Source organism: Pistacia vera, unplaced genomic scaffold (genome assembly GCF_008641045.1).
Source record: "Pistacia vera cultivar Batoury unplaced genomic scaffold, PisVer_v2 Contig40, whole genome shotgun sequence".
Taxonomy (NCBI): domain Eukaryota; kingdom Viridiplantae; phylum Streptophyta; class Magnoliopsida; order Sapindales; family Anacardiaceae; genus Pistacia; species Pistacia vera.
In genome coordinates, this window is record NW_022196224.1 from 1,432,509 (window position 1) to 1,446,011 (window position 13,503).

The window sequence follows — 13,503 nt, forward strand, 5'->3', positions numbered from 1 at the left end:
TCAATTGATTTCTTCGGTCGATGAAGAAAACCCACCGAGAAACTCTGATCTCAACTGCATCAGCAGCCTGCCCAGATAGGTAGGCCTTCGCCCTCACGGCCGCCACCCCAGAAAAGATCATGTGGTGAAGCTTCAACAAGAATGGAGCCAGCAGTTGAGAGAAGCATGGAGTTCAAATGAGGATAAATTGAGAATTTGCATTTCAGTGCCTTGTACATAACATCTATCTTCACACTTCCCAATCACTTCTCACCTGTGCATGGACCACCGGTGTTAGCTCCCAGAAACTCGGTAAAAATATTATCTCTAAGGTCCATTTTTTTTCTAAGATTTCATCCTCAGAAGTAGGGATGGCAGAAAAAACCGGTCTTGCAGGGCAGGGAATCCCAGAAAGTCTGGGGTTGCGGGGTGGAAAGCCGCAAAACTCAGCCATGTCCCCGGTAAAAATGTATATATATTAAATATATAAGTTAATTATAATTAATATTCATTAAAAAATTAAAATAATAAAAAATCTGGGGATACTTGCCCTATCCCGGCTCCAAAAGTTCCGGGGTTGCAGATGAATGTCCCCGACCCTGTCCCTGGAAATGCCAACCCTACCCAGGAGTCTGTTCAAAACAGAAGAAAACTAGACACGCATATGTAAAAGTTATCGTGCAGATGAACATACCGATCAGGACGGTGCCTCTGCATCCACCTTCCTATTTTGCTGCTTCCTCTGGACTTCTCACAGCTTTTATTTTTACATACAATCTAGTGCTGCAGGGTCATTCACACCAACAAACTTCTGCGCCTAAAAGTTCAAAAGATTTTCGGCACAATATTGACAGATTTGGCAATGGAAATGAATTAAACTAGGAAAAGGCAGCTACCTGATAGTAATGTTCTACACCTGACAAGTGACGAATCACCACCATTATCTGGCATTTGAATTGGATGTGGAGAAAAATTCGAAAAAGAACCATAAGGATCCCATGTCTTGTAGAAGGATATGATGCTTGATTCGTAAGGAGTGACGGAAGGATCAATTGCAAAAGTTTCATCACAGATGGGATGACAGGCGTTAGGTCTGGTACGGGCTGGAAATCCTAACGAGCATGTCAGGTCCAACCTGAAAGTGCCATTGGGAATTGGACTTAAGCAATGAAACTGTGCCAGTTTCCATAGAGTAGTGAACGTTCTTGAGAAAAAATTTGGTAACTTAGTATGTATCTATGTAAATCTTGCTGGAGATTATATCATTACGATGATATATATGTAATTACCTTAAAAAATAATATAATCATAATAATACCTCCTCATTTCAGTAAATGAAAAACAATTTATCAGTAAGCTTAAAATGCAAAATTCCCACAACCTGCTCATAGCAAACGTCAGTTAAATCTAATGCCTGCGACATCTCAACCATCCCAAGCTCACACACTGGTGTTGGTGCTCTTTCCTCCAATAATTTTGGGGGCACAAAAGCAAAAACCTGCAGTAAGTACATTTAAAAAATGGGAACCATAAACGAAAGCCAATAATAACTAGTTGTCCCAGTTTTGGCTAAAACTAATCCAAGTTCCCCAGCAAAGTAATAAATAGAAGAGAAAGAAGAGGTTGATTCAGACAATCAGAGTTACTTCCTAACCATAAAAGCACACACAGAGATATACAAGAAATATAATTTTGACACATATGGAAATTGGAATCATGCGGAGGACAAGTAAACCAGCTTTGTCATTTTCTTTTGCTCCCTTTATGGTAGAAAATCAAAGCACAAATGAACAGAGTACACAGTTTCATAATTATAATTTTTTTTTTTTTTTTGAAAAAAAAAAGAGATGAAAAAGATGCAACAGTTAATTCGGCTGTTAGTGGCCAATGGCAATAGCTAACATATGGTCAGAAGATCTAAAATTAAAGATATAAGTAATACATGAAAGATGGCAGAGCCTATAATTAGCTCTAAGCATCAGGCTTATGTATTTCAAAAGCAGTTCACATCGTAAAAAGATAACGTGAAAATTGAGGATAACTGCAATATGTTCGATATTGCAGAAGCACAGCTATGCAGTCACCCAGAAATCCAGTTCCAGTTAAAACAAATCAAGATGACAGTATGGTGCAGCAGAACTAAACAAGATGTTAAAAGGCATACTGACTACTTTCTATGGTGTCTGTCTGAGAAGTGGTGAACACAAAATTCCATAATAACATGTATTTAAGTAAAATTTATTCAGTAATTGTCATTCAAAGGTGGCATATATAGAATTAAGATCAAATTCAAGAGATAACAAAAAAAAACTTGTGTATACTCCAGATGAGATAGCAGATGCACGCCAGTTTCCTCCACACTCCCACAAATAGAAAGTACCCACGGTCATGAAAATATTCCATAACATCTCTAGGATTCAAGATGTCAAAATCCACTACTTCAACTCCTTCAGATGCAAGAAATTTCTGGAAGTCCTCCTCGTCCCCTTTGTGTTACAACTATGGTAGTACATCGGAAACATCCCAAAGGTTTGCTTCTCAGGAAGATTAGAGATTGCGTCACAATTCGCATCGGCATATGCCCCTCCATGTCTTGCAGTTAGCCGAGGATTACCAACATTAAAGCAAACACATTAACAATCCTATCATATTGTTGACGATGATGACGATGTAGTTATGTAGTATCTAAGATTATACTTACTGTCCCTACGAACAGTATTTCCACCAACTACAATGGCATCACTTCGACCCCGCAATTCAAAAACTCGGTCCCTAGACTTTTTGCTGCTATCCATGCTGCATGCCCACTGCTAGCAGCATTTTCCCTGATAGCATCCAAGTGAACATCAGCAAGTTAACTTTAAAGACCTATTTACATAGACAAGAACCTGAAAAACACTAAAGAATTCATCAATTCCTACTACTCACCATCAAGGGTCATAGCATACTTGAGAACAGAAAAGGGAACTCGGAAGTGCTCTATGGATAAAGGAGCATTGACAAGTAGGCATGATTTTCGAGCTCCACATTTTGAAATGTTAAAGGGTAAAGAAACAGCACATAACAATATTATTTTTCAATTTAGTATTAAATCCTACCTCTATAATTTTACTTTGTAAATCCTCTCCAAGAACATGAACCTGGCCCTTGACTTCTTAATGCACGTACAGCATTGCCTCTAAGATGCTGTAAAGGATTCCTGATCCCAACAACAACTCTTGTAATTCCTGCCTAATCTATGTACAATGTCAATAATTAAACATGAACATTACAACAAAACCATGGAAACCTTTTAGAAATCAGATAGTTCCACAAGACCTCAATTTTGCAGATCATTTGAGAATAATGATATCATCAAACTTTCAAAACCCATAACTAAAAAAAAAAACTACAACTGATTTTCCCCTTCACACAACCAACACAAACTAGAAACGTGACTCCAAAATGACAAATACGAGTCGGAAACCAACGAGCCTAAACTATATATAATATGCAGAACTGATTCATAACCATAACCACCATCCATCACCAATCACATTCAATCCCACTTCAAACTTTCGATTCCTATATATATATATATATACACAGACACATATTCCCTTATTTACCTGTCTATTACATTTAAACTTTTACTTTAAAAAAAAAAGACAGAGAAATAGAACTACGGATTTTCCACAATGCTTTTATGTTATGACTTAAAGTTGGTTTGTTCAGCCATCTCATACAGTTTTTTTTTTTAATCTTCAATTTTACAAATTAAAACCAAAAACCTTGGCCGCCTACTAATGTAGGCAGGATTATATATAATGCAAATGTTTGATGAAAAATCTTATCAACTCTGCATTTAAGAATTGCGAGAATTCAAGTCTAAAATTTTACTACAAACACAGACGTTCTCGCCGAACTCTTATAACTTTTGCATATAAAACTTGGGAAAGTTTTAAGTCAAAATTTACAAAAAGAAATATGCATATGTTTGTAACATCAGAATTAATACGGACTTAAAAATTAAATCTAAAAGTTTTCCTGCAAAATTTCAAGAAACCTATCACTCAATCTTCAGAGTATATAGAGAGAAAAAAAAAAAAAAAAAAGAAAAGCATGAAATTATGAAAGAAAATGAGAAAAAATGAGTGAAAACCTGAACGAGAGCTGAAACCGCAGTGTTGTCGCGTGCAATCTCCGGGCTCAGGTTGAGATAACGCGGTAGCGCTTCTACACCACTCACCTCCGGCTTCCACGGCCAGCACCTCGGCCGGTTTCGTCCCCTGCGCGTACAGATATCCCTCTCCCGCGACCTTGCCGGTGGAAGTAGCGATCACGCAGCCGAAGTTCGGATGCGGCGAGGTGAACCCTGCCGATTTGTCTGCTAAGTCTGCGGCGCGTCTCACGTACGCCGCGTCCTGCGCGTGCCCGTCGAGATCGGCGCCGAGTTTGCACATTAACGGAGCGGCGTAAGCTCCAAAAGAGAACGCCATTTGTTTTTTCTAGAAATTAAAAACTGATTTCTTGTTTTTTAATTAAATGAAGAGTTAATTCAACCGTTGAGCGATTTAAAAGTACAAAGGGCACACAGCGATAATAAAAAACTATCGAATACCCCCTGCCGTTTAAACGCCGTTCACTTAATTCACATGAAATGTACTGAATGACTATTATAAAAAAGGAAAAGGAAAAGTAAACAAGAGGGACTAATTTTTTCAGCACACGAGGGCTCTATAAGTTTTGTAACCTTCAAAAAGACCCCTCTGTATGAAGCACAAATTCCTGTAAGTTTGAAAACATGTAAGCAGACCCCTATAATGAGTATAATCTGGGCTTCTTTAGTTTGGGCAACCCTTTCAAACAACCACCTGCCACAAACTAAGCCCACAAACTCAACCACACTCTAAGCCCGCAAACTTAGCCACTATTGCTACGTAAATTTACAACAACTAAGATACTCAATTGACCTTGATGGAATTAAGTAGGATCTTCTCATTGATTTTAAGGGATAATGCTTATCTATGATCTAGAAGATAAATGCCTAACAGGTTGCTCCCACTTGATCACCACTGCGTTATTTGATCCGAGTTGCTATTTGCTTTAAGCTAATCGCGCATCCTCGCACAACAACCACAATTCGGCCAATCCTACAACAAGCAACCTTTTCTACTGTAAAACATTCGATGCTTCACATGGAATAAGATTTGTAGCGGTGAGTTTTCATTTAGGAGGGGAGGAAGAAAAAAAAAACAAAAAAGATTTCTTTGTTTTTGTGATCTTTAAAGACTAAAATGCCCTTCTTTAGGTTGGCTTTGGTTTAGTTAAAAGCAAATGGCGTTATGATAATGACAGCAGGGGTGTTTTTAATAGTTTTCAATTATGGCTGTGCTGCAACCTGGTAATCAATCGATTTTTGTGCAAAATATTTTCACGCGTTTTGTCTTTTACTTTGATTTTGCTATGTCGGTTATATATTGAATTAATTTTCAGTGCGTCGTACGCTTAAAATATCTGAGAACGGAGATTGCAAAATTAAACGACACATCATCTAGATTTGAAACTGGAAGCCGCTGAGAATGACTGGTTGGTGAGGACGACAAAAGACATATTAATGAAAATATCCGACTAATCATCAACTTAATACATACATACATATTAACGAAAATTCATCCAACCATATTTTGACACATCATTTCATATAAAAACCTTCTTCTTTTTAAATATATTATTACCTTATTATTTGACAACCGACGCACACAAAAATATTAATGTCTAATCATTAAAAATAAAAGATCATGTCAAAAAAAATAAAAAAAAAATTTTGCAAGAGAACTCTATTCCAAGCAATCTAACAGAGACTAAACTTTCAGGCTCCAGCAATCAAACACAAAATGAGAGAGAGAAGATAAAGACAAGTACAAAGTGACATCGATTATTGGTAGTAGTAGTAATAGTAAAATGATCCAGAATGGTTTGATCATATAGGGTTTAACAGGAACCAACCACACACACCAAATGGAAGAGTTTTTTTATGAGAGTTGATATTGTCAAATAGGCTTCCTTACTAATTATAATAGAAAACAGAAAGAACAAGGATTTCATTTGAGTGTCATCGTTGTCATCGCCATCATCACCATAGGCTGCAACTTCATTCCTCTTCTTCTGCTTCTTCCAGCCACTTCACAAATGGCTCCAGAGCCTTCACAAAAGTTTGCCTGCAACATTTTTCACAAAACAAGTCGTTATTTTAAGTTGTAGAACAAGATAATAGTATAGGCAAAGAATGATTGATTAAGAGAACATATATTGTTCTCTTTGATACGGCTCTAGAGCCTTCACAAAGCTTTTCTTTATTCAGAACTACAAAAATATGATAAAATTATAAGAATAATAGAGCTAATAGAAGTAAAGCTCTGATCAAGTTAAGGGTATCTTCAATAAATTTTTGGTTTTTCGTTGTGTAAATGTAAAAACACTTCTAGTTAAGGGATTTTCTTATAAATTCAGAATAAAAAGTAGAGTTTTTTAAAAGAACATATGGGTATCTTCGATATTTTGGTCGTTTTGTTGAGTAAATGTAAACGCGCTTCTAGTAGTAAAGGGATTTTCTCATGAATTCAGGAGAAATGTTGAGTTTTTTAAAAGAACGTAAGGGCATCATTGATATTTCAAAAATTTACCATGCTCAAAAAGAGCATCTTGTTAAAGTGCTAATTTCTGGGCTTTTTCTCAGTAGATGTAAAACTCTTTTGGACAAAAGATAACTAGAAGTCCCGGCAATAAGAATACCGTATAACTCATGAACCAAAGAGATTACCCCAACATTTAAGGGAGCTTTTAATGTAGCGACAGCAGACTTAAAAATAAAGTTCCATACCTGCCCTTAGGGTTTGTTCCTTTGCGGAACCAGTAAAGAACTGTGTCCTCGGCAAGCACATCCTGGTCATAGAGAGACCTAATGATCTCCGGAAAGAGCTTCATCAGCTTAGCATCCTCATAGCATTGCATCTGCACTTTGTACATCAGTTCCAGCTCAAGTTTTCCGTTGGTGCAGAAGATGTTTAACAGTTCTGCCCATGTTTTGACCTGAACCATTAAACAGTGTTATCGATAGATATAATTTAAGTCATCGTTTATACAGAGATAGCCAACTATTTATTCGTAGTTATATCCAAGTCGCCAAAAACTACTACTACTTCAAAAACCAATAACACAATACAATTTGATGTGGGTCTGACAGAATGTTTAAATTTTTTTTTTTTTTTTTTTTAAGTAATAAACAATAACTTGGTATCAGAGGTTTACAAAACATAACAAGATGATAAAAATTTAAAACACCATTGATGCATGTGCCTAGCCATATCATGAGCAAAAATATGCTTGGGAAGGAAAAATATCCGGCCTGAAAAGAAAAAATGCTCAAGCCATTTATACAATCAAATTGTATAGATATAAAGCTCACCTGGCGTAGAGCTGAATTAGCATTCTGCTGCTGGTTCTTCCCAGACCACTGAACTGCGTCCATCAAGACATCCCACAGTATGCGCACGACCTCAGTGTCAGGTAATTTAGCTTCTTTGACGCGTTGCTTCACAGTTTCTATAACTTCAGACATTTCAGTCTCCTCTGCTATTTGGGTTGTTATTGCAGATTTCATATCCTTCAGTCTCACTTCAAATATCTTCTTCTCATTGTACTCAACCAAGGATGTCAATCCTTCCTTGCTAAAAAAGGCAATAATTAGACATAAATAAGTTCGAAACAATTGTCAAAGGAATACTAAATGTTCATAGATATAACAAATGCTTCAATTGACAATCCAATAAATTTCATCGAATTAAACTGCATACTCAACTGAACATTACATGTAGTGACAAACTCAAGCAGTTGCGACACAGATTTTATACAGAAAGAAATAGATTATCATGCAAAACCTTCTAATTTCTATGTTTCACCGGTAATGTTCTGAAAAAGGACACCTATTATTTGCAATGGTCATTTTCAGCAACAGAAAAGAATAGACCTGTAATTTTCTCCATAATAAATATAACTTTTTAGAATAATTCAATAGCCTGAGTCCCTGACCACGTAAAAGGAACAATCATAACAAAGTTAAAAGATTCATAAAGCCTGATTTTTTTTCACTGGGCAAATTTCAAAATTAGGAAGTCAGAATCAGTTTCGTATACATAATAAAAAGATGAAATATTCATTTGGATATCTATAGCATTTCATGAATCTGTTTGCATGCTAAGTGCATTAATAGACTGCTTCAATTCATGCCACAAAGTTTCAAGCGCATTGTGCTAAACTGCTGTAACGCGTACAGATTTGCAATTAAGAAATGTAAAAGATATATTAAAAGATAATCAGCAACCGAGCTATCAGAAAACTCACGTGAAATGCTCGGAAAAACCTTCAGGAGACCGCTTCCCAGAAGGGAAGAATTCCAGGAGATTGTCCTCCATCTTACCACGTTTCAGAATTGAGATTAAATCATCAAGGCTATTATCAACCAGATACTCCTTAAAGAAGTCTGTTACGAATGTAAGAACTAGCCCTTTTCCAACGAGATTATCCTTAAGGAGTGGCTGGAACACAGTCTCTGGAGGAAGCCCTGAGAGCTTCTGGGAGAACGCAAGTGCTGTGAAAATAGCCAGCTTCTTCCTTTCATTTTCCTCGAAAAGCTCCAAGGACTGCAGGAATCTTCGCGTAACATTTTCGAGATTCTTTATGAGAAATGGCCTTCGCCGCAGGATCTTTTGTATGTAGATTACAGATGGTAAAATGGCTTCACGTTGAGGCTCACAGTCTATTATGGAAAAGGAGTGGCGCTCACCCTCATCAGGTTTAGTTGTTCCGGGTTGTGTACGACCTCCTGTGAAAACAACCTGCATTTATATAGCAAAATAGCTTGTCACAACAGAAATATCAAAAGTCAAACTAAGTTAAAATAAGCAAGTGATTCAATTAGATCAAATATGAATAGCTGCTCTATAAAAACATGTCAACAAAAAGAAAAAGAAAAAAATATTAATGATCGTTATCCAACTAAGAACACTGAAATCTAGCATAGAACACAAATTAAGCCAAAAACGTTGTTTTGTCAAATTGAGATTCCTTTAAAAGGACAAGTAAACTCCTCTTCTCACAGGAAACCATAAGTATCTTTTGAGCTTAGTGTAACTTCTGACTCAGAAAACACCATAATTGCAAATAGTTTTTCAAAAGAGAGTCAACAGTGTTCCTGCACTATAACAAGAGCTGTACTAACTTAACATGGAAACTTAATTCCGTATCTTAAATAAATCAACCACTACCCTTAAAGCAAAACCCATCAACCACCAACTTTGCATTGTGAAAAATTTCAAGGTTCTAGTTTAACAGCATCCAAGTTTCCGCCCTTCTCAACTGCACGTTAACACTACCAAGTAATGATAACTTTTTCTTTGTAACTGAAAGATAAACAAACATTTGATAATTCTATAAATATCAAGGAACTTGCCTCAAAAAAGGTGTCACCGTATCTTGAGAAGTTAAGGTCAGAAGATTCGAGGCTCTTGGCAACAAGTTCCTGCACATACCAAACATTCAGTAAGCATTACATCACCAACACAAAAGTAATGTCTTAGACAAGATCGTAAATTCATTTGTAAACATTACCAGATCACCAGCATTATCCAGATATATCTGGACCACTGCATCCGAAAACGCTGCAGGGTCCAGAGGCGCTGCAATGTTCCGTTTGCGGGGCTTAATCCGCGTTCCACTATACAAAAATACATACAAAAACAAATCATATCACATAAAAACTTGTGGCAAACATGCTAAAAGCTTACAATACCATCTAATGAATTACTCGATTTTATGCAAATTTGTAACACATAACATAAACATAGAGAATCCATTTGAAATGATAAATATATGAATAAATAACAAAACTTACCCAAGAGTGGGTCTCTCCTTCGAGCTGAAAAGGATCCACATCAATATTAAAATCAGTAAATAATAATAAAAAAAAATATAAATCCAATTCAAATAAATCAACAAAATAATACAAAATTATAGGACATAATCAGATCAAAATAAGCATCAAATTGAGTAATAAATAAACAAAACCCTCGATTTACAAAAAAAATCCAAATTAAGTAATAAATAAACAAAACCCTCGATTTACAAAAGAAAATCGAAATTAAGTAATAAATAAACAAAACACTCGATTTACAAAACAAAATCTACACTTGTACGATCCAAAGAACATCAAACTAAAATAACACCCACAAAATAAATTATCCATCCCAAGAAAGGAAACCATTACCCAAAAAGCAAAAAATCGTAAAAATTAGCACCAAAAATCGATCTTTTTAAGCAATAAACTAACAGATCTAAGCTAAGATCTCAAACTACCAATAATTTCTACAAACAAAAATAACACTTGCAACATACCCACGTAAACAAAGTTAAAAAAGACTGAAATTTTCTATAAAAAAACAACACAAGGCCGCCGAACAAAGACAGCGACGATTTCAAAAATATCTTATCAAAACGGCGTCGTATCACGCTAAAATGATAAACCTAGAAAAGGTTAGAGGGTTACCTCATAAACCAAGATGAAGAGGGATCAAGAGTGGGGAGAGAGATACTCTCTCTGCAAATTGAGAGTGAATTTGAGAGAAAAAAAAGAAGAAGAAGAGAAAAATGGGAGAGAGGGTTGGAATTGTGGTGGGCTTCGACAAAGATTATTATTATATAATAATGATTAAAGTACCAAGATATTTCATGTAGGGATTTTTTATTCACTATATGTCCCTCAAGGTTTTGTGACGTTACATTTGCATCCCTAAGTGTTTGATAATGCGAAATTCTGATTTATGGCCTGAAAATTAATTTTTTAAATTTTAGATATAGTTTAAAATTATTTTCTCTTAAATATTTTTATTATCAAAAGTCATCGAATTTTATATTAATATTTAGGGTCATACTCACAGGATTATTAAAAAATTATTTCATTCAAACACATTTTTACAAGATTTCTTATTTTTATAATAATAAAAGTAATAAGATTTTAAATTTATGGATTTTTTGCATATTTACATCCGTGGGAGTTCTATGAAGTTACATTTGTATCCTGAAGAGTTTGGAAACATATCCATTTGTTTGGCAATAAAAATTGGCTTTAACCATCTAATATTATAAATTTTCTCTCATAATTCCAATGTGACAATTTATAATTGGGCAAACGAAACTTATTGCAAATTATCACGTCGAAGTTGTAAAAAAAAATTTGTGAAATTGGGTTGTGAGTGTAGTATTGTCATTTGTTTGGTTTATGATTTGAAAATAATTTTAAAAAATTTGAATATATTTTGAAAGTTGTTTTATTGTGTTCGGCCTTGATTTTGTAAATATGAGTTAATGATATTTATGCCCCTTGAGATATGATATAATAATAAAATCTCTTTGAGGTATTCGGAATAACATAAATTTCTTTTCCTTTAAGTTTTACTTTTAAGTATTAAAATAAACAGTTTAATGGTACCCTGATAATATTTACTAACTTATAACAATATAAATTTTAACTAAGGATGTTCAGTTTCGGGTACCCTGTATTTTTTTAAAGAACCGAAATCGACGGTTCTTTGAAATTTGGAACCAGAATCGGAACCGATAGTTCCTGTTCCTAGGTATTCAGAACCAGAACCTGTAACAATAGTTCTAGTTCCAGTTCTGAGTGCCCTGTAAAATTCATGACCCCCCAAAAGTTTTTAAAATAGCAAAAAAAACCTTTAAAAACTTACAAATACCCCCTGGCACTTGTTAACAAAAATAAAATTATAAATTCAAAATTACAAATTACAAATTACAAACTTCATTACTTTGTAAAGGTAGATTCTCAAAAGTCAAACCAACTTACTTTAAATGTTATGAAATATAAATATAAATATATTCACATTACTTTTTCTACAAAAGTTTTTATTAACCCCCCTAATCTTTAATTTTATTTTATATTAGTCTCAGTTCCTGGTTCCTAGTTCTGATTCCAGTTTCTAACTATAGGAACCGGAACCGTATAGTAACGGTTCAAAAAATTTGGAACCGGAACCTACCCATTGACGGTTGGTTCTGGGTAGGAACTGGAACCAAACCCTGGGTACCTGCCAGTTCCGGTTCCAACCGGTTCTTTTGAATACCCCTAATTTTAACGGTTCGGTAACAGTTCAGTAATAACTAGGGGATTTCTGTTATTTTGGAAACCTTAGAGGGATTTAACTCAAGAGGATTAATTTCATTAATATAGTTTTTATTATTAAAAGCTATAGAAAATTAAAAAAAAAAAAATTTGTTTTTTCCCTTTTTTATAATTCTATATTAATGTTTAGGCTTGTGCGTGAAAACTACTGAAAAATTGTTTCGACCAAAACATAATTTTGCTGCTTTTCTTAAATCTCTTATTTTGACGTTGAAAAAAATGCTTCAACCAACCATACTTTTGTTCGATTTATTTATTGTCAATCGTGTTATCGAGGATGATTCTAAAGATTCAAAAAGTTAAAAAATATATTATTTTCTTTAAATTTTTTCAAAAATATTTGCAAGTAAATAACTATTATTGGTCAAGACACCTCGAAATTTAGAGTCAATTGATTATTATTTCATTATGACTAGGGAAGTTTATTTATATTTTCTAAACCTATGAGAGAAAAGTGTATTTTCATAACCCTAATTTTACGGTCTATTTACCCCCAAAGATTTTGAGAAATTCATTGTAACACCTTATTGTTTAGAAAATGGCTCTACCTTGGGTCAAATTCCAAGTAGATAAAACATTATAATAATTTTTCAAAAAGAGAAAAATTTGTGAAAAAAAAAAAAAAGAGAAAATAATAATGATTTATGAATTAAAATAGTTAATGAAGATTATTGATGTAGATACTTACACCAACTAGAGATACGCAATTGACTGTGTTAGAAATATGTAAAATGTTGGTGTGATCCCGGTGGATCAACAATGAAACAATACAAGGGTAAATATGCAAGAGTTAGCACAAAAAACAAAGAATCAAAACACTTTTTAAAATTATTCAGCTACTCGTAATGCAAGGCCTACATCCACCATTATGTTAATGAATATAATTCGATTTACAAAGATTCAGCAGTTTATCTTTTTGCGGTTTGTTTCTTATCCCTATAAACATATTACAACTGGATTTATATAATGTCAATTACATCGTTAAGTTGGAGATAAACTCAAATTCGATTAGATGAGAAGTTAAGTGATCTTCAACCTTGATTATATGATACATATAATGAGATATCAACATGCCAACTGAGGATTTATCCGCTCCGGATTTCCCCCACAACAAATATCAAGCTATAAAGGTTGGTTTATCAAATACAAATAAATAAATAAATAAAAAGAATTGTTTTAAAACGCGGACCGGAGAGCAACCCGCTCTGCTGCTTGGGTCACGGGTCAACCTGTTGGACCGATGACATCATCATGCTGATGTCAGCACTATAAAAAAAAAAAAAAAAAAA

General features: G+C 34.5%; 1 protein-coding gene and 1 pseudogene across 1 annotated transcript; both read right to left on the reverse strand.

Moving 5' to 3' along the window:
- Positions 1–4,585, reverse strand: LOC116141578 (annotated as a pseudogene).
- Positions 4,586–5,870: 1,285 nt separating this feature from the next.
- LOC116141645 (basic leucine zipper and W2 domain-containing protein 2-like) lies at positions 5,871–10,702 on the reverse strand. Its single transcript, XM_031427127.1, has 8 exons — positions 10,562–10,702; positions 9,911–9,934; positions 9,628–9,733; positions 9,470–9,538; positions 8,362–8,855; positions 7,427–7,688; positions 6,842–7,050; positions 5,871–6,179 (listed from the first exon to the last, which is right to left on the reverse strand). Exons 1-8 carry the CDS (start codon positions 10,564–10,566, stop codon positions 6,113–6,115), a joined length of 1,236 nt encoding a protein of 411 aa, XP_031282987.1. The 5' UTR covers positions 10,567–10,702; the 3' UTR covers positions 5,871–6,112.
- Between the last annotated feature and the right edge of the window lie 2,801 nt (positions 10,703–13,503).